Source organism: Sciurus carolinensis, chromosome 8, assembly GCF_902686445.1.
Source record: "Sciurus carolinensis chromosome 8, mSciCar1.2, whole genome shotgun sequence".
NCBI lineage: Eukaryota > Metazoa > Chordata > Mammalia > Rodentia > Sciuridae > Sciurus > Sciurus carolinensis.
The window spans coordinates 96,521,282-96,548,385 of NC_062220.1; the positions used below are offsets into that span (position 1 = coordinate 96,521,282).

Consider the following 27,104-nt stretch of genomic DNA (forward strand, 5'->3'; position numbering starts at 1 on the left):
TCTTCTGGTGTCTCAGAGAAGTGGAGGGTCAGGTGATTTCCTGGGTTCTTCATGATCTGCTGCAGCTCTGAGCGGTTCTGGGATTTCTGGCACCACATGAGCTGGACAGTTTGGGGAAGTGCATTAACCTGGTATGCATGTCTTCCTCTGGGTTTGGGGGAGGGATGGTTATATTACTCATTCACTCTTTCCCTCTGCAATTTCATAACTGACAAATATTGCTTTGGAGCTGTGAAGACATGGCTGTTGTGTTTTGTCCTCCTGTCTGTCTTTCTGTCATTTACTATTGTTTCAGGACTCAGGTAAGAAACCTGACATCTCTCAAGAGCAGAATAAAGCAAAAATATCAAGTGTTAAAATATTTTATTAACATTATTTAATATGCCATATCCACAAACATTAGAGTATTTTTGTTTGTTTGTTTTTTTCAATTGGGATGTCCCCAAGTAGAATATGACTCAGGGAACTCACATTTTATTCATAACATGGATGCCTCCAGGATGGAACTAGACTTCAATTGCTGGCTGGTTGAGACAAAGCAATCTCTGTAAATCAGCTTCTGCTGTCCCTGGACCATGAAACAGCCTCATGAACATAAGTCATGCAGAAGAGTGATCTGAAATATGTGTTACATTTAATATTTAATAATACCTTTAAGATTCATATAGCATCTAATAGCCATTGAGTGTTTGCTAGTTGTCAGGCTTTTGTACTAGGTGTTTTCTTATATTATCTCATTTAATCTTCTCCACAACCCCATGAGATGGATGCTTTATTCATCTCCGTTTGACAAATAATTCAATAACAAATAACTAGTAACTATGACAACTCCAGATAAGCAATTGTTATTTGTTAAAGAAAATATGAGTAAAATGAGATAAAAATGTCAACAGTGGGGGCTGGGCTTGTAGCTCAGTGACAAAGTGCTTGCCTAGCATGTGTGAGGTACTGGGTTTGATCCTCAGTACTGCATAAAAATAAATAATTTTAAAAAAGGTATTGTGTCCATCTAACAACTGAAGTTTTAAAAATTTATCAACAGTGGCACCAGTTGCATACTTTTCATTTTAATTTTTCTCTATGTATTTATGAATATAAGTAGGATTGCCCCACTACTGATATATATCCAAGGAGATAGAAATCAGCATGTTGAAAATCATCTGCACTCACCTGTTTGTTGCAGCACTATTAATAATAACCAAAACATGGACTTAACCTAGGTATCCATCAAAGGATGAATGGATAAAGACAATGTAGTATAAGTACACATTGCAATATTACTCAACCATAAAATTAAATGAGATTCTGTCATTTGCAGCAACATGAATGGAATTGGAAAACATTGTGTTAAGTGAAATAAGTCAAGCAAAGGAGGCAAATATTTAGTACATTTTTAAATTCTCCTGTAACTAAAAGGATGTTAATGTTCCCAAATATATGTGGAAACTTAAAAGCTTGTCTAAAAGAACTAGAGACTACAGCTGGGCACAGTGGTACATGCCTATAATCCCAGCTCAGGAAGGTGAGACAGGAAGATTGCAAGTTCAAAGCCATTCTCTTGGCAAGGCTCTAAGCAACTCAGCAAGACCCTGTCTCTAAAAAGAAAAAAAAAAAAAAAAAAAAAGGTAGAGACTAGAATAGTAATTACCACCAGACACCAGAGATTAGGAAAGATGTGGGGGAGGGAGAGAGAGAGTACATGGCTCATGGGTACAGGATGTAGTCGAGTAGGAGGACACACTGCCAATGTTCTGTAGCATAGTAGGATAACCATAGTTACATATTTTAAAGTAATAAGCAGAGAGGATTTTGAATGTCTCCAACACAAGTAAATAATAAATGTCTGAGATGAGAGAATTGCTAATTGCGCTGATCTGATCATTACACATTGTATATATGTATGGAAATGTCACACCATACCCCATAAACATTACTATGTATGATTATCATGTGTCAATTAAAGATAATACGTGTATTATATATATATGTATATATATAAGATCATATTTATGAAGATCTCTAAGAAATGAGATTGTGGGATATTTATACCTGTATGTATATATTTTAGTGAGATTTGCATATTTGGCTTTATATTCTCTCTCTCTTTTTTTACAGACTCATTATTGTGAGCAGCTGTGCAGGTCTTTAAACAATCGATGTGAATGTTGCTCTTAAGGACTGAAAACAACCCACAATTTCTATGCCACTTACCCCATAGAATGTTGGCTAAGTTACATATGCTTCTTGGGCCTCAGTTTCCACATATGTACCTTGCCTACACATATATTTTAGAGGGGTTAAGGAGCTTATATTATCATTTTACATAAGGGTATTGCATAAAATGCTCACAACATGAGGTTTCAATGACATTTGAGTCTGAGTATTATTATTATTAATATCAAAGATAAAATTAGGGACTGGGGTTGTGGCTCAGTGGTAGAGCACTTACCTGGCACGTGTGAGGTACTGGGTTCAACCCTCGGTACCACATAAAAGTGAATAAATAGTTTAAAAAAAAAGAAAATTATTTTTGTCAAGTAATTTTTACAACAGAACCATAATATCTCATTTAAAATTAAGAAAGTACATGGAATACATTAAAACCATCTATTCCCATCCATTACAATTTTTGAGAATTCTTTTCCTTTTCAGAAAAATTATTTCATAAATACAGACACTTATACTTTAAGAGTTTACTACATAGTTCAAGAACTTTTCTTTATATTGTATTATTTTCTCATTTGAATCACAAATACATAATACACTGATTTCAAAGGCTGCATGGTAGGTATTCCTTCCCTTGAATGCAGAGAGTCAGGTTTCCTTTTCATTGTTATTTATCCATTAATCTGAAGCCTGCAAGGCTAATGGGGAGAGTTCCTCTAAGATCTAATACACGTGTCTCTATGGACACCTCATGACTGCTCTGTGAGGCTCTTTTGAGTACTAGATGAGACAATTTTGGAGTTTTCACTTGCCCACTGTCAAAGAGTTGGATTTTTTAAAAGAAAAGTTCATTCTTACTTTAGTAAATCTTTCCCATTGCTATTATAGCTAATATCCATTGAGGACTGGCTAATGCTGTTCTAAATGCTTTTGTGTACTGTGTCACTTACACTTCCCACCAATCTTGGGAGGAAGAACTTTTATGATTCCCCTGTGGCAATGAGAACAGTGGGGCCAACATGACCTGTCCCAAGTCACTTCCAGTTACTGTGGAATCTTGATGAGCAGCCGATGTTCACTGAAGAAAATCTGAATCAAAATAGCAATAAAAAAGCTTTGCTGTCTACTTTTAAGCATTTCTTTGCATATTTGTAGACAGTAACTTAGTGGGATCATCAGCAGAGGCTCTCGGATTTTCAGTCCCTCTATCTTGGACTCTGTTGGAGTGCCTATCCTCCCCAGACAAGGCCCCCAGAGGCTAGGGAACCAGGAAGGCTCTCTACTTAATTTTCTGCCCATAACTCTCCCCATGATCTCACAGTACCTCCCAGGGTGAAGTGCTACCCTTGTCTCTGGGTGGACAAGGACTTCACTGACATCACATAATGAACCTCCTGAGATCAATACGATTAGTGAAATTATGTTCTTAGTTTGCCAAGTTTGAACCATGAAGTGGGATCCAGACTACAGAAAACTCTTTTTTGCTTTAAAATTCATCTGCTTTTGAAGTAAATTATCTCACTATTAACTCAAATAGTAAGTTTATTCTGGGAACATCTACCATCTTCTATGGATCTTAAATCTCATGGCTTAACCTTAATAGAGGAAAGGATACGAGGGATGTGGCTTATATAGAGAACAGAAACAGAAGAACTATGTATTTCTGAAGCACAGTCATTGTTACACATTTTGATCATTGATTTAAGTCTAGGCTATAGGCTTCTGACACCTCTCCATATACCCCACTTGTGACATTTCCTGTTAGGGCAAGTTCACAAGAATAGAGATGGTGTGTGGTTTCTTAGCCTTTCCCCCACCAGTAAGGAGAAAAGTCCTGGGTCAGAATTTGTAGACAGGAACAACCTCCTGTTGTGTGCCTAAGGTGGCCATGGTTTCTTGATTATTGCTCATTCTGTCCTGATCAGTCTCCGCTAGGCAGGCAGTAGGTCTGGGGCCAGCTGACATTTGCCCTCAAATGCCACAGTATATTCTTGTAAAGTTAATAAGCTCTCAGGCTATTCAAAATGGTCCAAGAGTACAATAAAAATGTCACAAACTCTGTTTCAGTAGGCTGCTAACTACCTCTAAGCATCAGTTCTTTCTTCCATGAACAAGTTTATCTACAGGGTTTTATGATGATCCTCTGAGATTCTGAACCTGTAGAACATCTAGCACATTATGTGGCAGTCGATGGGAGCTGAATAGATATGAATTCCATCTTCTTTCTTCCCAGGGCATTTACCCTGGGTGGTTCCCTATTACTATAAATCTGGGAGGGAAGAGTGAACACTTCCTTCTCTCTAAGATAATTAGGAAGTTTCAACATGAGTAGATCAGGTCCATATAAAACAATATCAAATAAGAAACCTGTAGGCATAGTTACTGGCATCTGTACATCTGGAACTGCAGCTGATAGCTATTCAGACTCCCTTTCCAGGTTGTGATGAAGATTCATCAACCTGAGGAAGACAGGAAGTGCTTCAAGCTGGGGCTGAGGCTTAGCAGGGCTCAGGGCTGGATAAGACAGGTCTCCCTGGGAAAGTGGGGTCCAGACTTGACCACGGACTCATATGTTCATTACCTTGGCTCTGATGCCATGGTTGTTTCCAGGGTTCATGATATGAAGTCATCATATCTTAATTTTCTGTGAATTTTATACTAAGGAACAAGGAGGAACAGACAGAAAAATATATTCCTCATCATTGCAGTTATTTGCTTGTCAATGACATTCAACAAAATTTTGCTTTGTTTTGTAGTCCCCAAGAAAATATGAGATTCTCAAAAGACTGATTCGGGGTCTGTCAGTACCTGAGTATGTATGAAATGTTTTATTTAAATATCCAACGATGGAAGAATATGCTCCCTTTTTGCTTTTAAGATAAATATCTTCCCTTGCTTCAATTGTATTTGTCTAATTTCAACTAAAAATTAAACAATCATATTTATAAAAAATCAAATATATCAAAAAATAAAATACTCCTCTTAAGATGTAAATCTTTCAATCAATCTGAGAAATAGGTGAAAAAATTTGCCTTCCCATAGTGAAGAGCAGATGAATATGTTTAGCCCTAGCATCCCATCTGAACAATACTGTGTGCCCAGAAAGATGGCTGAGGAGATAGGGAACCGGAGCAGTAGGTGACAGGCCAGGAGAGAAGAGGGCCTCCAGAGTGTCAGCTGAGGATGGGCATTAGGGCCCTGCTCTCAGATCAGCCATTCCTGAGGTTACTAACTGATCAGCGTCACATAATCCATACCTATATGATGCCAAAATAATTGTTCCCTTTTCCAGAATAAAGAGTTAGATACTTTACTATCTTATTGACTCTTAGAAATTTAAAGAAGAGTCCTTTTTATTATTATTTCATTAAGATTACTTTATTGATTTGAAGGGCAAGTTGACTCAAATTGCCAAATCTGCTATGACCACATGCCACTGTGAACTTTTCCATGCGAGGTCATTACTGGTTACTGTGGTCCACCAGACCCTCAGGACACAGGTCAAACGTAACCCTCACACAGGGCTCTGCTCTTATCTCAGGTTGGCTCCAGCAGCTGGTGAGTTCCTTTTTGTATTATGTGGGAGAGCTGATTCCCTTTTTTCTCCCTGCGAGAGGAGGATGTGACCGTGCCATTCTAAACATCACCTTTTAGAGAAACTGCAGAATCATTGTTTCTATGTATTGTCTCTAGAGATTCTCTAGGCTCTTATATCCAGGCTGGATATAGCTCATGATTCAATGGTTGGAGTTCACAATTTTGTTCCCCTCTTAACAAAACATGAATAAGGAAACGTATCTATTTGGGAAACGTATCTATTCTAGAGTTCCTCATTCTCTTCTTGATTGACAATTTGAGTTGTGCATTTCTTGGTCATATGGGGCATTTCCTGCAAACCATAGGATGCTAAACTCATTCCATGCCAGTAGAGTTTCCACTCTGTTCTGGGAAAAGCAAAAATATCTTTGGACATTGCCAAACTCCCTAGGATGGATGACTGACCCCAGGTGAGAAGCACTTGTTAGTATCTTTCCTTAGGAAGCAGATATGTCTCCTTACAGCTGTTCTGAGCTGTGGGCCTCACCTGACAAGGAAACAGAATAGAATGTCAGCTAAAAACATAGCATGTAAAAATTCTACTCATCATCATTTAATCTTGCCACCATCCCTTTTATTATGTTAATGCATTATACTTACACATTACATTGGGGTTCATTTTGACCTAATCACACAAGCATAGAATATAATTTGATCCATTTCAGTTCCCCAAACTTGTCCTTTCCTTCCTCTCCTCCATCTTCCTGTTCCCCTTTTTCTACTCTAATGAACTTCCTTCTATTTATTGGTAGTTTAAAAAAATTAGTGCTTTATAGATATACATAAAGGTGAAATTCACTGTGGTATATTCATGTATATAGCATAATTTGGTCAATTTCATTCCACAGTTTCTCTCTTTTCCCATCCCTTCTTTCTCCCCCTCAATCCCTTTCCACTCATCTCTCTACTATTTACATGGGATCCCACCACCACCACCCACTACCACTTTTTCCCCTTACTTTGGTCTAGTTTCTACATATGAGAGAAAACATTTGACCCTTGACTTTCTGAGTCTGGCTTATTTCACTTAGCATGATATTCTCCAGTTCTAGCCATTTACCAGAAAATGCCATAATTTCAATCTTTGAGAAATAGGAGTGGACACAACACTAACTCCACCATCACTTGACATTGCCATAGACTCCGTGCTATATTCCTTTGTGACTTCAGAGCACGCATTTAGCAACTGTTAAATTCTTTCAGTGAATGAAGCAGAACACCTTCCTTATAGTGAGAACTCAATAAATATTGGCTATCACTGGAAGAGAATTCCTAGTAGAGATGTTACTGGAATGAAAGATGTTAAAGTAAAACCATAATTCTGTACTTGGATGTTTAAAATTTCCCCAATACTTTTACATACATAGGCTTCTTCTCTCCAAGTGATGATACTTTGAGGTCAGAAGGAGTACCAGAGACTTTGCTTTGTGCTGATCAGCAGGAGTGATGACAAGTTTTGTTTAACATAAAAAATTACCACTCTAAGGCATGCATGAGTATATTTGTCATTGTAGTCTACCATGACTGTAGTTAGATCAGGCCATGCATGTTACAATTCAGGATCTAGGACAATGAATACTATTTTATTTAGTATCCATCTTCTAATCAAGGGAGATAAATAGACCAGACAAACTTAGTGTGATATAAATTGACTAGCACAAAAGTCACAAAAATGTGTATAAATATTGACAACAACAACAACTGTTGTGAATGGGGAGGTATTTCCGGAAGAATAAACATGCATGATCTAGAAAGTCTGTGTGAGGAAACAATTTTTCTGATGAGGCTGATCATTTGCACATTCTTATGTAAAGCTTCCTCTTTGAGAAAATATAGGAGTTGGACTCTCCATGTAAAATCACCACATGAAAGATTACCTAGGAGACTGTGTAAATGCAAGCTAGTGGAAACTGTCATTGTCCAATTCATAATCATGAAAGGAGAACCAAAGGTTATTTTTAACTGAGATGGCTCTGATTATCTGCTACTGTGCACCTCCCAGAGGACACAATAATAGGTAACTGAGTCTTGTTTTTCTGTATTGTGAATGGTGAGGATAGACATAGAAGTTTCAGTAATCTTGTCCACCTCAAATATGCCCAATGTAATCCTTGATTTTGGGTTGACAGTGTTGTCAGGTGTCAATAGTGATGCCAGGAGCTGCATATGGTGTGAGCATTTTACTCCAGACTCCACACATTCCAGGTGTGCTGCTTTGAACAGCATTTTAGTATTGGAAGGTTGAATTTGCCTGGGTAACATGCATGGTAAACAAATACTGGAGGTAGAAAAAAAGGAGGAGGGGGATGTGTTGCAAAAATAGAATGAAAACATTGAATTAAAAAAGTACAAAGTTTTAAAAAATTACTCAAAAATATTTGGAGGAGGCAAACAACTTATGTGACCTTAGAGAATCTGTGGGAGAAAGAAGAGATTTCTGAAAAAAAATGAGGCTGAGCATTTGTACATTCTTATACAAAACTTCCTTCTGGGAAAAGATAGAAGTTGGAAACTCCAATGTAAAATTACCACATGAATGATTACTCAGGAGACTGTATAAAATATGCTGATGGTAAGGGTGGTCCTCAGCACCTATTAGCACTTCCACTGTGAAGGTGGGAAGACAGGGTCCATCACCTTACATCTGACTATGGAGATCAGATGATCACCCCAGAACTATAAGACGACCCATTCATACAGTCAGTATCATTCAACACCCACCATTTGGCATGGGGCCTCGTTCCTTGGAATACAGATGCAGGTAGCTGTCTAACAGAGATGGATAAGTTGCAGCCATATCTTGGTCTTTTCTATTTTCAACCATTACTTTTCAAAGAGTAAATGCATAATAATCTCACTGAGCTATCAGCTTAGAAAGGTGGTAGTCAGACTGTGCTTTGTATCACTTAGCCCATATAGAGCTTGTCTTTACCCAGTTGGAGATTTTGGTTGGTCAGTCCATTGACCCTGTTCATCCATGCCCATGTCCTTCTACATGGGGTCATCTGGCCACCTCAGGGATCTGAATACTCCATTCCTGGTGTCATGCTCCTGTTTAAGTTTTATCTTTATATCTTCTCCTAGCTACCTGAGCTATATACCTCTTCCAATCCTAACCTCTTCTCTAGGAATAACTGAGTTTGCTTTTGTCTGTTTCTCTTTCTCTAACCCAAGACATTTTATCTGTGCATTTTTAAAAACTGCTCTTTCCCAATCAACCCATTAAAATTTATTGTTGTCTAGATTTCTGGTTTTACTTTACCTACTCTGCCTCAGTGGTCACTTGCCCATTCTTGGCTTTAATTATCTTGGAGAGGATAAGAGAAGGGATAGGGGAATATCACACACCCATCTTTATCCCACCTGCCTCCAGGGCTTCATGTACCCTTGTCCAACTGACCACCAGACAACTTCAAGTTTGGCTCACATCAGACCTGGGGAGACTGAATGTGTACATAGCCAGAGTGGATTCAGTCTCTCTTGGTCACCCACCTCTTCTTACTAGCTCAGGGAATATCATTACCACTCATTTTGCACATGAATTTCAGACTCCCTCCTCTAATTTTTCAAAATTTAATTTCTGTGGATTTTGTTCCTTAAACATTTTTTGGCTCACCACCTGTCTCCATTTCATCTTTCACATTCTGCAAACACTGGTCCCTATCAACCTCTTATTCACCACCTGGGTACTGATCTCATCTAGTCCATTTCCGGTTTAGGATTCTTCACCCTGCTCTACTCTGCTTCTGAGTATCAAGTCTAGAGCTATTAGGATATGAGGCCTCTATGAGATGGCACCTCACCTCCTCCCTTCCTTTCTGTCTTTAGGTACTTCTCCTTAGAAGCCCAAGATCCACAGCTGTACTTCTCTGAATATACCACATCTGTGCATGGTACTTAGATCCACAGATGTGCTGCTGTATATCCCACCTTTCTTGGTGAACTCCTGTTCATTTTTGTCTCTTTCAAGAAGCTTCTCACCCAGGAAGTCAGGGTGGATGTCCCTCCAATTACTTTCTAGTTAGTATCCATCTGGAAAAACATTTATCCTCCAACTTTTGGCCTGTCTGTTCCATTGTTCTCTCTTATTAGACACTTCTGGGAACCATTAGGAGGGGAGTGAGACTATGCTTTATTTATTTGATTTTACTCCCAGTTGTTTGTGGAATAGAAAAAAAAAGTGAAGGAATGAGTGGAATGGTGGTCATTGAAGTATTTCTCTTCATGCAGGGAAAGATCATCATTTAAAATATAACCTGCAAAAAAAATCACAATAAAACAGTTTTCAAGTGATGGACATGTCCCAAGCACCCTGCATCCTTTCTCATGTTGAATTATGTAAAATAGTATAATTTCCATGGGTCCCAGTTGGAAGCAAGTGAGGCTCAAGGTATAAGAGCTTGTCATTGACAGATGTGGGATTGGTTCTGTCTGGCTACAAAACCTGTGCCATTTGAATACCTCCCTCTGTTTTTTCTCATCTATACAGTGAAAATAAAATCAGGACCCACCTTACTGGGACTTCGCAAAACATAAATAAGTTAGTCCAGGTAGAGGGTTTGCAACAGAGCCTGATTGATACACAGTGAGCCCTTTAAATCTGGTGGTGGATTCTGTCAGGCTGTATCCTGCTGCCTTCATTGAACATGCCCAGGTGAGCATCAGAAATATACCAGTCCTGCTCTTGTCACACTAAATCTCTCATGTAGAGACAGTCCAGCAGCAAAGCTCCCACAAAGCAAGTGACAATGAATGCAAGAACTTGGTACCACTACTGAGAAATAAATGTTTTCAATGATTACCATAGAGGTAGAACCATCAAAAAGGATATAATTGGTTTCTAAATATTTCCCTGAAATTTTTACATGGAAAATAGTTTTTCACTCCAGTCATTGAAACTGAAATCAAGGGGTAGAATTCAGGGAGAGATCCAATTTTTAGCACCATTTTTATCTTCTTTTTGGAGATAATTAACTGAAGTCTATAGGAGCTAGGACGTGGTTTAAGGTCACAGAGCCCACTAAGGAGAGCAGAAGACAATAAGGAGCAAAGGCTCATAGCATGGCCTCTTGGGCAAAGTGAAGGATGTTGTTCTGTAGGGAGCTCGCTGAGGAGCTTGTGCCTCCTTTGGCAATTCACAGGATTCACTCCTGTCCGGAGCCAGGCTTGAAAGAGGTGCAGGAAGTGCAGAGGGCCTGTCCTTTTTGTACCCATTTGGTATTAACAGCACCATGAGGAATAAGAAATGAAGGACTAATCTGAAAACAAAAGGAAAGCAAGTTTAGATCCCTCTCCTTCCATCCCTTCTCATCCATGCTGCGAGGATTTAGCCTTGGCTTAGGACTTTGTGAGCAGGAGGGATCATGGGGCTTTTTTAGAAATCAAGCATGAGGTAGTTTTACAACTGTAGCCACAAAAACAGAAATCGAGAGAGACATTGAGTTGGGAACCTGATGGACTACTTTCTTTCATAATCATTTGCCCTTTCCACTCATAATCTGTTTTTATTTTATTGATATTTTCATGAATACCTGTATAAAATGTTGAATCTTCAATGTAAAAAGTGTTTACATTCAACTAAACCTGCGAAGATCTTTGTGTCATTTTGCTTTTCTTCATACACAGCAGCAGAGGAGTTTCCTGTTTGATGCTGGAGGATTGGGATTTGTTGTTGTTGCTGATGTTGTTTTCCATTTAGTTTTCTATTAAGGAAGTTGGCTGCTTTGTATGAAGACAGGCACAGCAATATCTCATTTGTATGATTTGGTTTTATTACAGAAAATGTAGTCAGATAATTTAGCAGCCACTTGTGGAAACAGCATGAAGAATTGGAGTCCAGAGAAGGCTGGGTGCAGCCACTTCCCACACTGGGTGATGCTCAAGGGCCCAACATCTCCCCCAGGGTTTAGCGCATCTCCCTGCCATGAGGACTGGCTCATATGGTCAATTCCTACACCATCCCTCCAATGGATGAGGGTGCTGGACTTGGGCAATATTGTTACCTAAGCTTCCTGCTGACATGAGAAGGGTCTATGGGACAAGCACTTGGAATCTGGAAATAAGAGTTGGCTCCCTGCTTCAGTTTTTCAACCATTTTGATCTTAAATGCTGATGGTTTTTCATCTCTGAAATCTTGTGCCAAATATTTTATTTGTGCATCCTTTGAGTGAGATGGTCAGATCAAATTATCTATCTCTAACACTGCTGCCCCATAGATATAAAAGTTACCAACATAAGCCACAAATTAAATATTTTCTAGTGAGTGTATTAAAAAAGTAAAACGAACTAGTTAAATTAGTAAATTAGTTTTACTACTACTGTTATTTAGTCCAAGGTGTCCAAAATATAATCATATCAACATTCAATCAATATAAATGTTTTTGAATTATTTCACTTTTGTTACACTAAGTCTTCAAAGTATAGTTTATATTTTAGCTCTACAGCCCATCTCAGCTTGGACCTTTGCACTACCTCCTTTTTGAGTGTCTCAAGGGCTCAAAAACCACTTGGAGCCAGAGGCACTGGTATGAATCTACACTGCTTATCCTCCACATGTTTCAGAAACTTTGAATTGGAGGCCCTTTGAGAAGGTCCATTTGACTGGAGTGCCAGTCTGTGCCAGCCTGAGGACTCACCTTTCTTTAGCCTCATCCTCTTATCTGTGGTGTGAGCACTTAGGGGCATCTGGTAGAGCCCAGGAGACTGAGGACAGGAGTGGGGTTTTTCTGTTTTCATGCCACAGGGACCAAAAGTTCAGAAACATGTCCAAGTCCTGGCAGGATCAGGAAGTAAGGGGCCTTGTTGTGCAGGAGCTGGGTGGGTGCACAGGTCTGTGGTGCTCCAGGTTGCACAGTAGTACACACCATCATCACCCTTCTCCAGCTTCCGCACCAACAGGGAACAGCTCCTACCATCGCTGGTTCTCACAGATGTGATTTTATCTGATTTGAGGACTGAATCCATCTGCACAACCTTGCAGAACATGTTCACGTAGAGAAGTCTCTGGGGGGCCTGGCCCTCCTGCTGCCGGTACCAGTGGATGTAGCTGACCTTGATGTGGACCAAGCACTGCAGAAAGACAGAGTTTCCCTTGTGTGCCAGGACCTGGGCTGGTTGCTCCAGTATGATGAATGACTGACCAGCTGTGAAGGAGAGAACAGTGATTCAGGGGCAGTCCCAAGCCTGGAAGTCTCTGCAGACTTCACCCTACAAAAAGGTGGGGGACTTACCTGGAAATAAGACCCAGAGGAGGGTAAGGAGGCCTGACATGACTCTTGGTTCTGACAGAAGCTCAGGTTGACCTCTGGTCTCAAACTTCTGCCATAAGCCACAACTTGGTGGGTGGTTGAGGCCAGATGGGGCCTGAGCAAATTCCCCTCTAGTACAAGGATGTAATTAGTAAGAGAAGTAGGAGAGGGAAGAGAGGCACCAGAGAGAGGAAATATATAACTCTAATCACATGGTGAAGGGAAAGAGGATGAATGGTTAGAGTTCTGAGAATCAACTTTAAATATGTTGCTGGAGTCAGACTAGCACAAAGAGGAAATGGTGGTGGGACACTTCCTGTCTCCCACACCCCACTGGAAATGCAGGGACTGAAGCAGCACCATGATTGTCTTATTACCTTAGTTTTACTAGATCCTGAAAATAACCTAATGAAATAAACAGTATTATCCTCAGTTTTTGAAATGTGGAAATCAAGGCTGTTAAACACCAAACAACTCATCAAAGTCTGAACAGCTCTGGAGGACCAGGGTGGGTATGCCAGTAGACCCATCTCATGTCTTATTTAGAAGCTCTACAGTAATGTAGCCTAAGTGTTCTTCTTGCTTTGGGGAAAGAATAAGCACTGAAAAGCAATTCCTGCCAAAAATGCACACTCCCTACCTGAGCTATCATTGAAATTTGTCACTCAGAGGTCCTGTGGGAGATTTTCAGTGGCCTGAAATGCAGCAGGAGAGGTGTGTGGTCTTGGGAAAGTTATTCTGCCTCCCCTTCCACTTGCTTCGAAATGTCACCTGTAACTAATCAACCCTAAGTGACCTTGTGTTCCTAGCCAGCAGATTGAATGTACCTCCACCAGACCCTAGGAGAGCGGAGAGAATGATGTCAGCCAGGATGCTTGGCCAAGGACGAGAGATAGCAGTTCTGGAGTTTGGTCTTGGTGGTCAGTTGAGGGCAATGTACAGCTGTTGAGGGGAGGGTGGGATAGATATAGGGTGGGAGTTAGGGTTCAGACTCATGGTTTCCCTTTGTTCAGAGTACAGTGAGGTCAGGGCAGGGAGTGAGATGGGGCTGGTCTACGTGGTATACGAGGAGCCGACACAGCACAATTTTGAGTATAGACATGGGCCAGTCTAAGCCACTGTGCTATCCAGTAGGCACAATAATACACAGCAGAGTCACTTTCTTCCAGATTTCTTAGTATAAATTTACATCTCCCATCTGTACCTTTATAAGCATTGTATTTCCCCGATCTGATTCCTGAATCCAACTTGAAACTGACAGTTTCATAGTAGAGAAGTCGTTGTGGGGCCTTCCCCTCCTTGAATTGGTACCAGTGGATGTACTCATTTGAGATTTGTAAATCACAAGTGATCGCCACATAAGACCCAGGTGACCTTGTGACTGACATTATCCCTTCCAAAGTGGAAGATGTTTGACTACCTGCAATGGTAACAGCAATAAAAATTAATGGCAGGGCTGGGGGTATAGATCAGTTGGTAGAGTGCTTGCTTAGAAGCACAAGGCCCTGGGCTCAATCCCCAGCACCGGAAAAAAAAAAAAAAAAATGGCAAAGAGTTAACAGAGTTATTTTGTGGTGGCCTCTTTTGGGGAAACAACACCCCATGAGTATCTATGCCACATGCTTACCAGGAGGCAGGACCTCTAGAAGTAGGGTTAGAATCCACAGCATGCCTTTTTCCCTGGGGCTTAGAAGGAAAAGGACCAGGTGATAACAGGAGAAAAGATCCTCTCAAAACTCAATTCCTGCTCAGAATGGAAGTGATCACTCCAACAGTGCCTTACAGCTGATCCTCCTGACTGAGTCAGAGGCAGGGAGAAGTAACTGAGGAGCTGTCTGAGAAGACAACCCAACTGTTTACCCACAAGGGGTGGTCCTGGGAGGAGACTCTGCCTCTCTGCTTCAACCCACTGCTCTAGTGCCCCCTGTGGCTGCTGAGGGCAGGCCCTCTGCAGAGGAGGAGAAGCCAGGAATCTGGAGAGCTCAGAGCTGAAGCAGGTTGAGCACAAAAGTGGTGGGAGTCAGAGACATGGATGAAATTTGTCTGCCTTGTGGAAACAGGACTAACCCCCAAAAATTCGGACTTCAGGTTGATGCTACTGTCTTGGTCTTGCCCTGAGATGAAATGTCCTAATCATGTCCCTGAAACACCTTCACTTATATTTTTAAATAGATGTTGAAGACAACCTCCAACTGCAAATCCAATAAACCTTGAGTCCACTCTATTAAGAAAAACTTGGATCAATTATGTTGATTGCAAATGATATTCCCCCATAGTAAAAATCATTTTCTTTTTTACTTACTTATTTAGATTCATTGTACACAAATGGGGTACTGACGCCATCCAGCGGAGTCAATTTGGCGTGGGAGACCAACGAGTAGCGAGGCTCTTGAACTTGGACGATTTATTGTAGATTCAGGAAACCCGGGAACCCTGGCGCTCGAGAAGAGCCGGTTTATATCCCCTCCAGGAGGCAAAGGGTAGGGCTGATGCCAATTATGCGAAGATTAGGGGAGGAGATAGATGTCCGAGCAGGCACGATTAGGAGCACTTGGGAACACATGCACACGCATTGTGTGCGTGGACTTAATTGAATACGGCCAATGACAAATCACCTTTGGTGTGCTTATGTTAATCAACCTCCTCACTGCCGATGTGATCAAAACAACTTCTGGCTGGCTGCCAGGCGCCATCTTGGCGTAGTCTGCATGGCATAGCCCCCAGGATCTCCCCCTTTCTTATATGAAATGAAAATGAAGCTGGCAGGGATTGTGTCTGTCTTAGGTCCCGGGAATCAACATCCTGTCCTTACCAGTCATCAAAGTATACCAAAGCGGGGTTGGCCCTTCTGTCTTAGGTTGGTACAGTGTTTTCCCATGGTTACCCATCTTTGACTACTGATCCAGCATACTAAGCCATATACTGGGAGATTGTCCTGCCTCAAGGGCAGCCATGGCCTATTTTATGATCACATTATAAGTCTGTTGACTGGCTTTGAGGCGTTTGTAGATGTAGAATAGAATTAACACAAGCATACCCAAGCTTATTAGTGTGGGAATTAAGAGTCCCCCAAATTTGGTGCCAAATAGTGTTAGTTTATCTAATACTCCCATGTTTGACTTCCACCTTAGTGGTGTTCATGGTGAGGATCTGCCATCGAAACCTTGTCACCAGCTGGTCGAATCCATCCATCCATTGTTGTGTGATCTGGGAAAATAACCGTCTAGAGAAGTTCTCATTAAAAGTCACAAAAAGGAAAGGGAGAGCTAGGCACACAGGAGTATATGAAAAAGTAATTGTTTCACTCTCTCTACATATTTTAGTATTAACTCCATTAACCTTTTGATCAGTGCACTTTCCTTTACTTATAGATCCTCCTTTTACAAAAGCCAGGGGGCTTATATCCGCACATGCCTTAGACCCGCAAAAGGACCAAATGGATAAGGGGTTGAAATTACCTTTATATTCCAAATTTTCTATAAAATCTTTTGTACTTTAAGATGTGATATATATCTGATTAGGTAAATACCAAGGTCCAAAAGCCAGAATACTGGAGACCTTTTTATCAGGTCCTAGGTGCTGACAAGCTTCCCATAAGGGAGGCCAAGTAATAGTCTTTTTGAAGGACTGGCGATGGCCATACTAATGGATATGAAAATCAGTCTTATTACTAATAGCTTTGGGCATGTAACCAGTGACATTTGTATTGGAGTTGTTTTCTTTATTTAAGGTAATATCTGCAAAGTACGATCGATCAACTGCACACAAGGTGTGCCACTGCCAAAGTCGAGGCATAATGCATTCTCTAGTGATAAATTCAGGGTAAACTTGGAGTCCAAAGGTGGTGTGTACCTAAGGGTAGCTTGCCCAGTCGATTCATTAGAGGAAAAGAACTGAGGAAAGACTGCACCACCTTGAGAGATTGGAACCAGTCAAGGCAATACCTGACTGTTGTCCAGAACTATTCACCCTGGACGAAACACCACCATCATCAGTAGCGGCAGGATACCCAGAGGGCTCGGCTGCATCTTGACGAACCGTCTTAACTGCTCGGACTAACCTTTCTGGAATCCAAATTGGTGTTTTTTCTTCCTGTGGAAATACACACACATGCCCTCTTCCCCAAATCAAGACCGGGGAAGGTCCTTTCCATTCTCCTGTTACAACATCTTTCCATAAAGTTTGTGGTTTTATGTCAGTGTCAACTGCAGCATGTCAATCCGCTGCTGATTTTCCTGATTTATCCAAATTTTAAAAATTTAAGGTAAAAAGGGCTATGGATAATCTGTTCTTAGGTGGATATGACTCCCCTATTCCCCCTTTTTGTTTTATCAATAAGGTCTTAATAGTTAGATGAGCTCTTTCTATAATTCCTTGTCCCTGGGGGTTATAAAGAATACCTGTGACATGATAAATACTAAATGTAGAACAAAACTGTTTAAAGGTTAAGGATGTATAGCCTGGACCACCATCTGTTTTTATTGTTTTTGGAACGCACAGAATAGAAAAGGTATATAGGCAGTGATTTATAATATCTTTTGTTTTTTCACCTGACTGTAAGGAGGCAATAATAAATCCTGAATAAGTATCTATGGACACACGCATGTATCTAATCTTTCCAAATTCTGGGATATGAGTAACATCCATTTGCCATATATGGTTGGCTTGTAATCCCCTAGGGTTAACACCATTTTGAGGTACTGGGAGATAAGTGACACAATGTTGACAATTTTTGACAATAGTTCTAGCTTGTTCTTTAGTCAATTTAAAACATTTTTGAAGAGTGTTAGCATTAACATGAAAATTTTTATGAAAATTTTCTGCTTCTAAGAATGTGGAAAAAATATGTACATCTCTAGTAGCTAAGTCTGCTAAAGCATTACCCATACTGAGAGGTCCTGGTAATCCGGTATGAGTCCTAATATGTCCAACAAAAAATGGTTCCTTACGGTCCCAAATTAACTTTTGAATTGTAGATAATGAGGAATGAATGGTAGATGCTGAAGATATTTTTGGTACAATTTCTATGATATTTAGAGCATTGACTATATATTTGCTGTCAGAGAATAGATTAAATGGCTGATTTGGGAACATTTGGAAAAATTGACAAATGGCTAGAAGCTCTATCTTCTGGGCAGACTGTGGAGGATAAAGAAAAGTAAATGTCTGTGTTGGCATGACTATAGCAGCTGTTCCATTACTGGACCCATCAGAAAAGCAAGTTATAACATTTGGTATGGGATCTTTTCTGGTGACTGTAGGAAATATGAATGGGTGTCTGATGAACATTTGGATCATCAGATCCCCGGGGTAGTGGTTATTAAAACTTGGATTATAATTACATATAATGGTAGCCCATGCTTCTGAGTCTTGCGCAAGCTCAATTATAGTTTCTGGTTTATAAGGAGTGATAATTTTTTTTGGAACAATGCCAAAAATTCCTATAGCATTAGTTATTGCCTTTTCTATTAACTTTCCCACTAATTTTGGATAACTCACTAGAGTTATCTTTTGGCTATAGTGAAGATGGACCCAGTAAATAGGTCCTTGTTGCCAGAACACTCCTGTAGGACTTCCTATGGTGGCTATGATTATCAGTAATATAGGCTTAGTTGTATCTACCCGATCTAAATGTGCCTTAGTAATGACATCTTCTACCTTACATAATGCTTTTCTAGCTTCTGTGGTAATTTCCTGGGGCGAGGCAGGATCACCACTTCACTTAAGAACATCAAATAATGGTCCAAGGTCTTCAGTTGTTAATTTTAAATATGGTCTTATCCAGTTTATATCTCCCAAAAGTTTCTGGAAATCGTTTAATGTTTTTAATCTATCCATCCTAAAGGTAACCTTTTGGGGTCGTATTAAGGTTTTGTCAATAATGGCACCAAGGTAGGTAATGGGGCAAGAACTCTGTAATTTATCCTCTGCTATCTCTAATCCAAATCAAAGAAGATTTTTGACCAGTCCATCATATACTCTGAAAAGTTTGTCTTGATCAGGATGAGCTAATAAGACATCATCCATATAATGATAGATCTTTAGGTCTTTATCAGATTTTCTAATAGGCTGCAAAGCTTTGTCTACATAGACCTGACACATAGTGGGGCTGGTGGCCATGCTTTGCAGCAATACTATCCATTCATATCTTTGATCAGGTCCTTCGTGGTTAGTAGCTGGTACAGTAAAAGCAAATCTACAGGTATCTTCCTTATGAAGTGGTATAGAAAAGAAGCAATCTTTTATGTCTAAAACTATAATTCTCCAATCCTTCGGAATAGCAGACAATTAAGGGAGGCCGGATTGAGCTGCTCCCATTATTACCATTTGATTATTAATTGCTCTAAGATCTTGGAGGAGTCGCCACTTTCCTGATTTCTTTTTAATTATAAAGATAGGTGTATTGAAAGGAGACGTAGAAGGTTGTAGATGACCTAAGGCCAGTTGTTGTCTTACTAACTCTCTGGCTGCTTGTAACTTTTGAGCATTGAGAGGCCACTGAGGTATCCAAACAGACTTTTGTGATTTCCATGTAATTTTTATTGGTTCAGTGGCCCCCTCTGAAAACCCAGTCCCTCTTTATTACATCTCCTTATAGCTTGGATGTGTTCAGTTATTCCCTGTGAATGTGCTCCCAGTCCTTTTCCAGGTATGAATCCCTGGTTCCTTGGATACAACAAGCTATTGGGTTAATATGCATATGTTCATTAGTCAACTTGATCTGTAATTGTCTTAATATGTCTCTTCCCATAAATTAACGGGTAAACCTCTTAAGACATAGGGTTGGAAAGTACCGTAATTTCCTTCTGTATCTGTCCATTTCAATAACTGTGCACTCCGGGGTGGGTTTGAGGCAATCCCCAGACCTCGTAAGGTCTGGTCAGTCTTTTGAAGAGGCCAATCTTTTGGCCATTGGGTCAATGTTATGATACTAAGATCAGCTCCAGTGTCTAATAAACCATTAAATTCCTTGTCATTTATTCTTATAGTATACATGGGGCAAGTGTTTAGATCTAAGGCAAGCATGGTCATAGGTTCCCCCGTGGATCCAAACCCCGATTTATTTCTTTTATTCTTTTTTGCTAAATATTTGTCATGTTCACTGGGTATCACCAATATTTGTGCTATTTTATCCCCCTGATTTATAACAAATACCTTTTGGGGAACTGACCATTATTTTTATCTCTCCCTCATAATCTGGATCAATCACTCCCGGTGTTACATGGAATCCTCTTAGGGCAGCAGAACTGTGCCCTAATAGTAAACCTACTGTCCCCGACTTAAGAGGTCCATAGATACCCGTAGGTATTAATTGAACCCCCATTTCTGGAGTTAGTACTACTCTGGCAGCGGCACAGAGGTCCAATCCTGTGCTTCCTGTTGTATGTCTGATGAGGGAATTAATGGATAATGGGTTCGAGGAATCATTCTGATGGGATCTGCCACTGGCTGTCCTTCCTTCAGGGCTCCAAATATTTGTGGGGCCTGAGCCTGAAGGCCCCTCATCTCGTTTTTTGGGAGTGGTTTTCCTTCAATGTTAATTACAAATTTACATTCACTTGCCCAATGTTTTCCTTTTTTACATTTTGGACATATTCCGGGCATTTTTTTGTATGTACTATGACTTGGGTTTGGACAGACCCTTTTAAAATGTCCTGGCTGTCCACATGAAAAACAGCTTTTGGATTTGGCCCCCATAGCCTGAGCTACTCCTTGAGTGACAGCAGCTGGTAATACTTGACCCTGTATAGCTGACTCATCAACATCTCTGCATATTTTTAAATAGGTATTGAGATCCTTATTTTTCCATGGCCTAATTGCTTCCCTGTACCATTTATTAGCTTGTTCATATGCTAACTGTTTTATTAAAGGCATTGCTTGTTCTGAATCCCCAACCTCTGCCTGCTGTTTGTAACAGATGGTCAACAAACTCTGCATATGGTTCATTTGAGCCCTGTATAACTTCGGATAATTGCCCTTGCAAGTCCCCACGACCTTGTAATGTTTTCCACGCTCTAACAGCGGCGGTAGCTATCTGAAGATAGACCACTGGATCATACGTAATTTGTTGCTGTTGTTCAGCATATAGTCCTTGTCCCAGCAACATATCTAGGTTTCGTTGATGGAAACCTGCGGCTGCGTTTCTATGAGCTGTCTCGGCACAGAGCTCTTGATTGGTTACTTTCCACATTAAATATTGTCCACCATGCAAAACTGCTTGACACATACTCGCCCAATCACTAGGAGTCAGATTAAGTGTTGCAATGGATTCCACCATACTCACAGTAAACGGAGCTTGGGGCCCATAAGTAGCAACTACCTCTTTAAGATTTTTTACTGTTTTAAATTCTAGGGCCTGATGAAATCGCTGCCCCTGACCGTCCACCAAGACTGGGCAGGACAGTCTTAATGGGCCTTCCACAGGGTCCCAGCGATCCCCGGTATCTCTTGGGACTCCACCACAACATGGCCAACAAGAGTGCCCACAAAATGTCGGGTCTTCCCACCTTTTATCATAAGGGGGAGCTGAGGGGGCAATTATCTCATGGTCTTTCCTGCTCTTTAGCAACTCTGCAGTGTTAACTCGCCTATTTTCCAGTTCCTCCCCAGTATCTCCTTCCTCCTCAGCACCTCCTTCTTGTAATATATTTTTTATGCCTCCTTTTTGAATCGTCTCTTCAGGTTGATTTCATGATATTTCCGAACCCATCTTTTACTACTAAAAAAGTTAGATACAGGACAAACAAAGACCACACTAACAGTAGTACAAACACACAAACAACATTAAATACACACACTCCGGAGCTCCTTTATCATCCTCTTTGATTTCATCACCTGGCCAGCTATCCTGAGTGCCTAACTGCCTTAGAGAGAGACAGAGCCTCAGCTTACCTGAGTGCCTAACTGCCCTAGGGACAGGGGTTCAGCTTTCCCTGGCCAGCTATCCTGAGCGCCTAACTACCTCAGAGAGACAGAGCCTCAGCTTACCTCACTACTTACCGTTTGGGTAGACAAACGGGTAGCAAGACTCTTGAATTTGACAAACACACAAGCAACACAAAATACACGCACTTTTGCACTTCACTACCTGGCCAGCTATCTCGAGCATCTAACTGCCTTAGAAACAGGGGCTGCAGCTTACCTCACTACTCACTGTTTGAGTTCTCGGGAGGGGAGACGAAAGCAAAGTTCCCCATACGCAGAGTCCCCCATAAGCAGAGTTCTCCGTAGTCCCCATACGTTCCCCATCCCCGTATGGGCCAGCATTTGACGCCGTGCAGCAGAGTCAATTTGGCACGGGAGACAAATGAGTAGTGAGGCTCTTGAACTTCGTACGGTTTATTGTAGATTCAGGAAACCCGGGAACCCTGGCGCTCGAGAAGAGCCGGTTTATATCCCCTCCAGGAGGTGAAGGGTAGGGCTGATGCCAATTATGCGAAGATTAGGCGAGGAGCTAGATGTCTGAGCAGGCACGATTAGGAGCACTCGGAAACACATGCGCATGCATTGTGTGCGTGGACTTAATTGAATACAGCCAATGACAAATCATCTGGGTGTGCTTATGTTAATCAACCTCCTCACCACTGGTGTGATCAAAACAACTTCTGGCTGGCTGCCAGGTGCCATCTTGGTGTAGTCCATATGGCATAGCCCCCAGCAGGGTACAACTGTTGTTTCTCTGGTTGCACACAAAGTAGAGCCACACCATTTGTGTAATCACCACATGTACATAGGGTAATGTTGTTCGTCTCATTCTGATATTTTTCCTTACCCCCACCCCTCCCCACTCCTCTTTTTCCTCTATACGATCCATCCTTCCTCCATTCTTGCCTCCCTCCCACCCCCCATTATGTATCATTTCCACTTATCAGAGAGATAATTCGGACTTTGGTTTTTTGGGATTGGCTTATCTCATGTAGCATGATATTCTCCAACTGCATCCATTTACCTGCAAATGCCATAATTTTATTCTTCTTTATGGCCGAGTAATATTCCATTGTATATATATATATATATATTATATATATATATATATATATATATCACAGTTTCTTTATCCATTCATCTATTGAAGGGCATCTAGGTTGGTTCCACAATCTGGCTATTGTGAATTGAGTAGCTATGAACATTGATGTGGCTGCATCTCTGTAGTATGCTGATTTTAAGTCCTTTGGGTATAGGCCAAAGAGTGGGTCAAATGGTGATTCCATTCCAAGTTTTCTAAGGAATCTCCACACTGCTTTCCAGAGTGGCTGCACTAATTTGCAACACCCCCCAGCAATGTATGAGTGTATCTTTTTCCCCACATCCTCGCCAACACCTATTGTTGCTTGTATTCTTGATAATAGCCATTCTAATTGGGGTGAGATGGAATCTTAGGGTAATTTTGATTTGCATTTCTCTTATTACTAGAGATGTTGAACATTTTTTAATTTATCTGTTGATCCTTGTAGATTGTCTTCTGTGAAGTGTCTGCTCATTTCCTTAGCCCATTGCCTGATTGGGTTATTTGTATTCTTGGTGTAAAGTTTTTTGAGTTTTTTATAGAATCTGGAGATTAGTACTCTATCTGAAGAACGTGTGGCAAAGATTTTCTCCCACTCTGTAGGCTCTGTCTTCACATCGTTGATAGTTTCCTTTGCTGAGAAAAAGCTTTTTAGTTTGAATCTATCCCAATTATTCATTCCTGCTTTTATTTCTTGTGTTTTGGGAGTCATCTTAAGGAAGGCTGGTCCTAAGCTGACATGATAAAGATTTGGGCCTACTTTTTCTTCTATAAGGTGCAGGGTCTCTGGTCTGATGCTGAAGTCCTTGATCCATTTTGAGTTGAGTTTTGTGCAGGGTGAGAGATTGGGGTTTAGTTTTATTTTGCTGCTTCTGGATTTCCAGTTTTCCCAGCACCATTTGTTGAAGAGGTTATCTTTTCTCTATTGTATGTTTTTGGCACTTTGTCTACTATGAGAACACTGTATTTATGTGGGTTTGTCTCTGTGTCCTCTATTCTGTACCATTGGTCTACCTGCGTATTTTGGTGCCAATACCATGCTGTTTTCATTACTATTGCTCTGTAGTATAGTTTAATGTCTGGTATTGTGATACCTCCTGCTTCAGTTTTTCTGCTCAGGATTGTTTTGGCTATTTGAGGTCTCTTATTCTTCCAGATGAAGTTCATGATTGCTTTCTCTATTTCCATGAGGAATGTTATTGGAATCTTAATTGGAATTGCATTGAATTTGTATAGTGCATTTGGTAGAATGACCATTTTGATAATATTAATTCTGTCTATCCAAGAACGTGGGAGATTTTTTCATCTTCAAAGGTTTTCTTCAATTTCTTTCTTTAGTGTTCTGTAGTTCTCATTGTAGAGGTCTTTCACCTCTTTTGTAAGATTGATTCCCAAGTATTTTACTTTATTTTTTTGAAGCTATTGTGAATGGAGTGGTTTTCCTAATCTCACTTTCAGAGGATTCATCTCTTATAAATAGAAATGCATTAGATTTATATGTATTGATTTTATATCCTCTTACTTTACTGAATTCACTTATGAGTTCTAGAAGATTTTTGGTGTAATTTTTTGGCTCCTCTAAATATAGAATCGTGGCATTGGCAAATAGTGATAGTTTGAATTCTTCTTTTCCTTTTGGTATCCATTTAATTTCTTTAGTCTGTCTAATTGCTCTGACTAGAGTTTCAAGGATGACGTTGAATAAAAGTGGTGAAAGAGGACATCCCTGCCTTGTTCCAGTTTTTAGGGGGAATGCTTTTAGTATTTCTCCATTTAGAATGATGTCCATGGGCTTAGTATAGATAGCCTTTACAATGTTGATGAATGTTCCTACTATTCCTATTTTTTCTAGTATTTTAACCATGAAGGGGTGCTGAATTTTATCAAATGCTTTCTCTGCATCTATTGAAATAATTATGTGATTCTTAAATTTAGGCCTGCTGATGTGGTGAATTATATTTATTGATTTCTGGATGTTGAACCAACCTTGCATCCCTGGGATGAAATCCACTTGTTCAAGGTGCACTATCTTTTTAATATGTTTTGTATGCGATTTCTAAAATTTTGTTAAGAATTTTTGCATCTATGCTCATCAGGGATATGGGTGTGAAATTTTCTTTCCTCAATGTGTCTTTGTCTGGTTTTAGTATCAGGGTGATATTAGCTTCATAGAATGAGTTTGGAAGGGTTCCTTCCTTTTCTGTTTCCTGGAATACTTTGAGGAATATTGGAATGAGCTGTTCTTTGAAGGCCTTGTAGAACTCAACTGAGAATCCATCTGGTCCCAGACTTTTCTTTGTTGGTAGGCTTTTGATGACTTCTTCTCTTTCATTGTTTGAAATTGATCTATTTAAATTGTGTATGTCTTCCTGATTCAGTTTGGGTGGATCATATGTCTCTAGAAACCTGTTGATGTCTCTGAGATTTTCTATTTTGTTGGAGTATAGATTTTCAAAATAGTTTCTATTTATGTTTTGTATTTCAATAGTGTCTTTTGTGATACTTATTTTTCAACCCAAATTTTAGTAAATTGAGTTTTCTCTCTCCTTCTGTGGTACTGTGGCTAAGAGTTTATCAATTTTGTTTACTTTTTCAAAGAACCAACTTTGTATTTTGTCAATTTTTTGATTGTTTCTTCTGTTTCAATTTCATTGATTTCATCTCTGATTTAACTATTTCCTGTCTTCTACTAATTTTGTGTTTGATTTGTTCTTCTTTTCTAGGATTTTGAGCTGTAATTTTAGGTTGTTTATTTGTTGACTCTTTTCTCTTTTATTGAATGTGCTTCATGCAATAAATTTTCCTCTAAATACTGCTTTCATAGTGTCCCAGAGATTTTGATATGTTGTATCTTTGTTCTCGTTTACCTCTAAGAATTTTTTTATTTCCCCCCTGATGTCTTCTGTTATCCATGCATCATTCAATAGTGTATTATTTAATCTCCAGGTGTTGGAGTAGTTTCTGTTTTTTATTTTGTCATTTATTTCTAATTTCTTTCCATTATAATATGATAGAATACAAGGTATTATCTCTATCTTTTTGTATTTGCTAAGAGTAGCTTTGTGGCTTAACATATGGTCTATTTTAGAGAAGGATCCATGAGCTGCTGAGAAGAAAGTGTATTTGCTTGTTTGTGGATGCAATATTCTATATATGTCTATTAAGTCTAAATTATCGATTGTGTTATTAAGATCTATGGTTTCTTTGTTCAATTTTTGTTTGGAAGATCTGTCCAGTGGTGAGAGAGGGGTGTTAAAGTCACCTAGTATTACTGGGTCGTGGTCTATTTGGTTCATGGAATTGAGAAGGATTTGTTTGACGTACATGGATGAGCCATCGTTTGGGACATAGATATTTATGATTGTTATGTCTTGCTGATTTATGTTTCCCTTAAGCAGTATGAAATGTCCTTCCTTATCCCTTCTAATTTTGACTTGAAGTCTGCTTTATCTGATATGCAGATGGATACCCCCACTTTTTTGCTGAGTCCATGTGTGTGGTATGTTTTTTTCCATCCTTTCACCTTTAGTCTGTGGGTTTCTCCTTCTATGGGATAAGTCTCTTGCAGGCAGCATATTGTTGGGTCTTTCTTTTTAATCCAATCTGCCAATCTATGTCTTTTTTGATGAGTTCAGGCCATTAACATTCAGGGTTATTATTGAGATATAATTTGGGTTTCTGGTCATTTTGGCTTATTTTTGATTTTAAACTTGACTTAGTTTCTCCTTTATTTGGCTATTCCTTTAGGGTAGTTCCTCCCTATGCTGACTTACATAGTTGTTTTTCATTTCTTCCTCATAGAATATTTTGCTGAGAATGTTCTGTAGTGCATGCTTTCTATTTGTAAATTATTTTAGCTTTTGTTTATCATGAAAGCATTTTATTTCATCATAATTTGAAGGTAAGTTTTGCTGGATATAAGATTCTTGGTTGGCATCCATTTTCTTTCAGAGCTTGAAAATGTTGTTCAGGCCCTTCTAGCTTTGAGGGTCTGGGTTGAGAAATCTGTTGATACTCATGTTGGTTTCCCCCTGAATGTAATTTGATTTTTTTCTCTCACAGTCTTTAAAATTCTATCTTTATTTTGT

General features: G+C 39.9%; 1 pseudogene and 1 gene segment (V, D, J or C); both read right to left on the reverse strand.

Moving 5' to 3' along the window:
* Positions 1–12,516: 12,516 nt before the first annotated feature.
* LOC124991360 (T cell receptor gamma variable 4-like) lies at positions 12,517–13,032 on the reverse strand. The segment is given in 2 exon segments: positions 12,517–12,905; positions 12,993–13,032. Coding segments are annotated over 2 exon segments (429 nt in total).
* A 3,105-nt stretch (positions 13,033–16,137) lies between these two features.
* Positions 16,138–27,104, reverse strand: part of LOC124991362 (T-cell receptor gamma chain C region C7.5-like) — a 34,503-nt pseudogene continuing 23,536 nt past the window's right edge.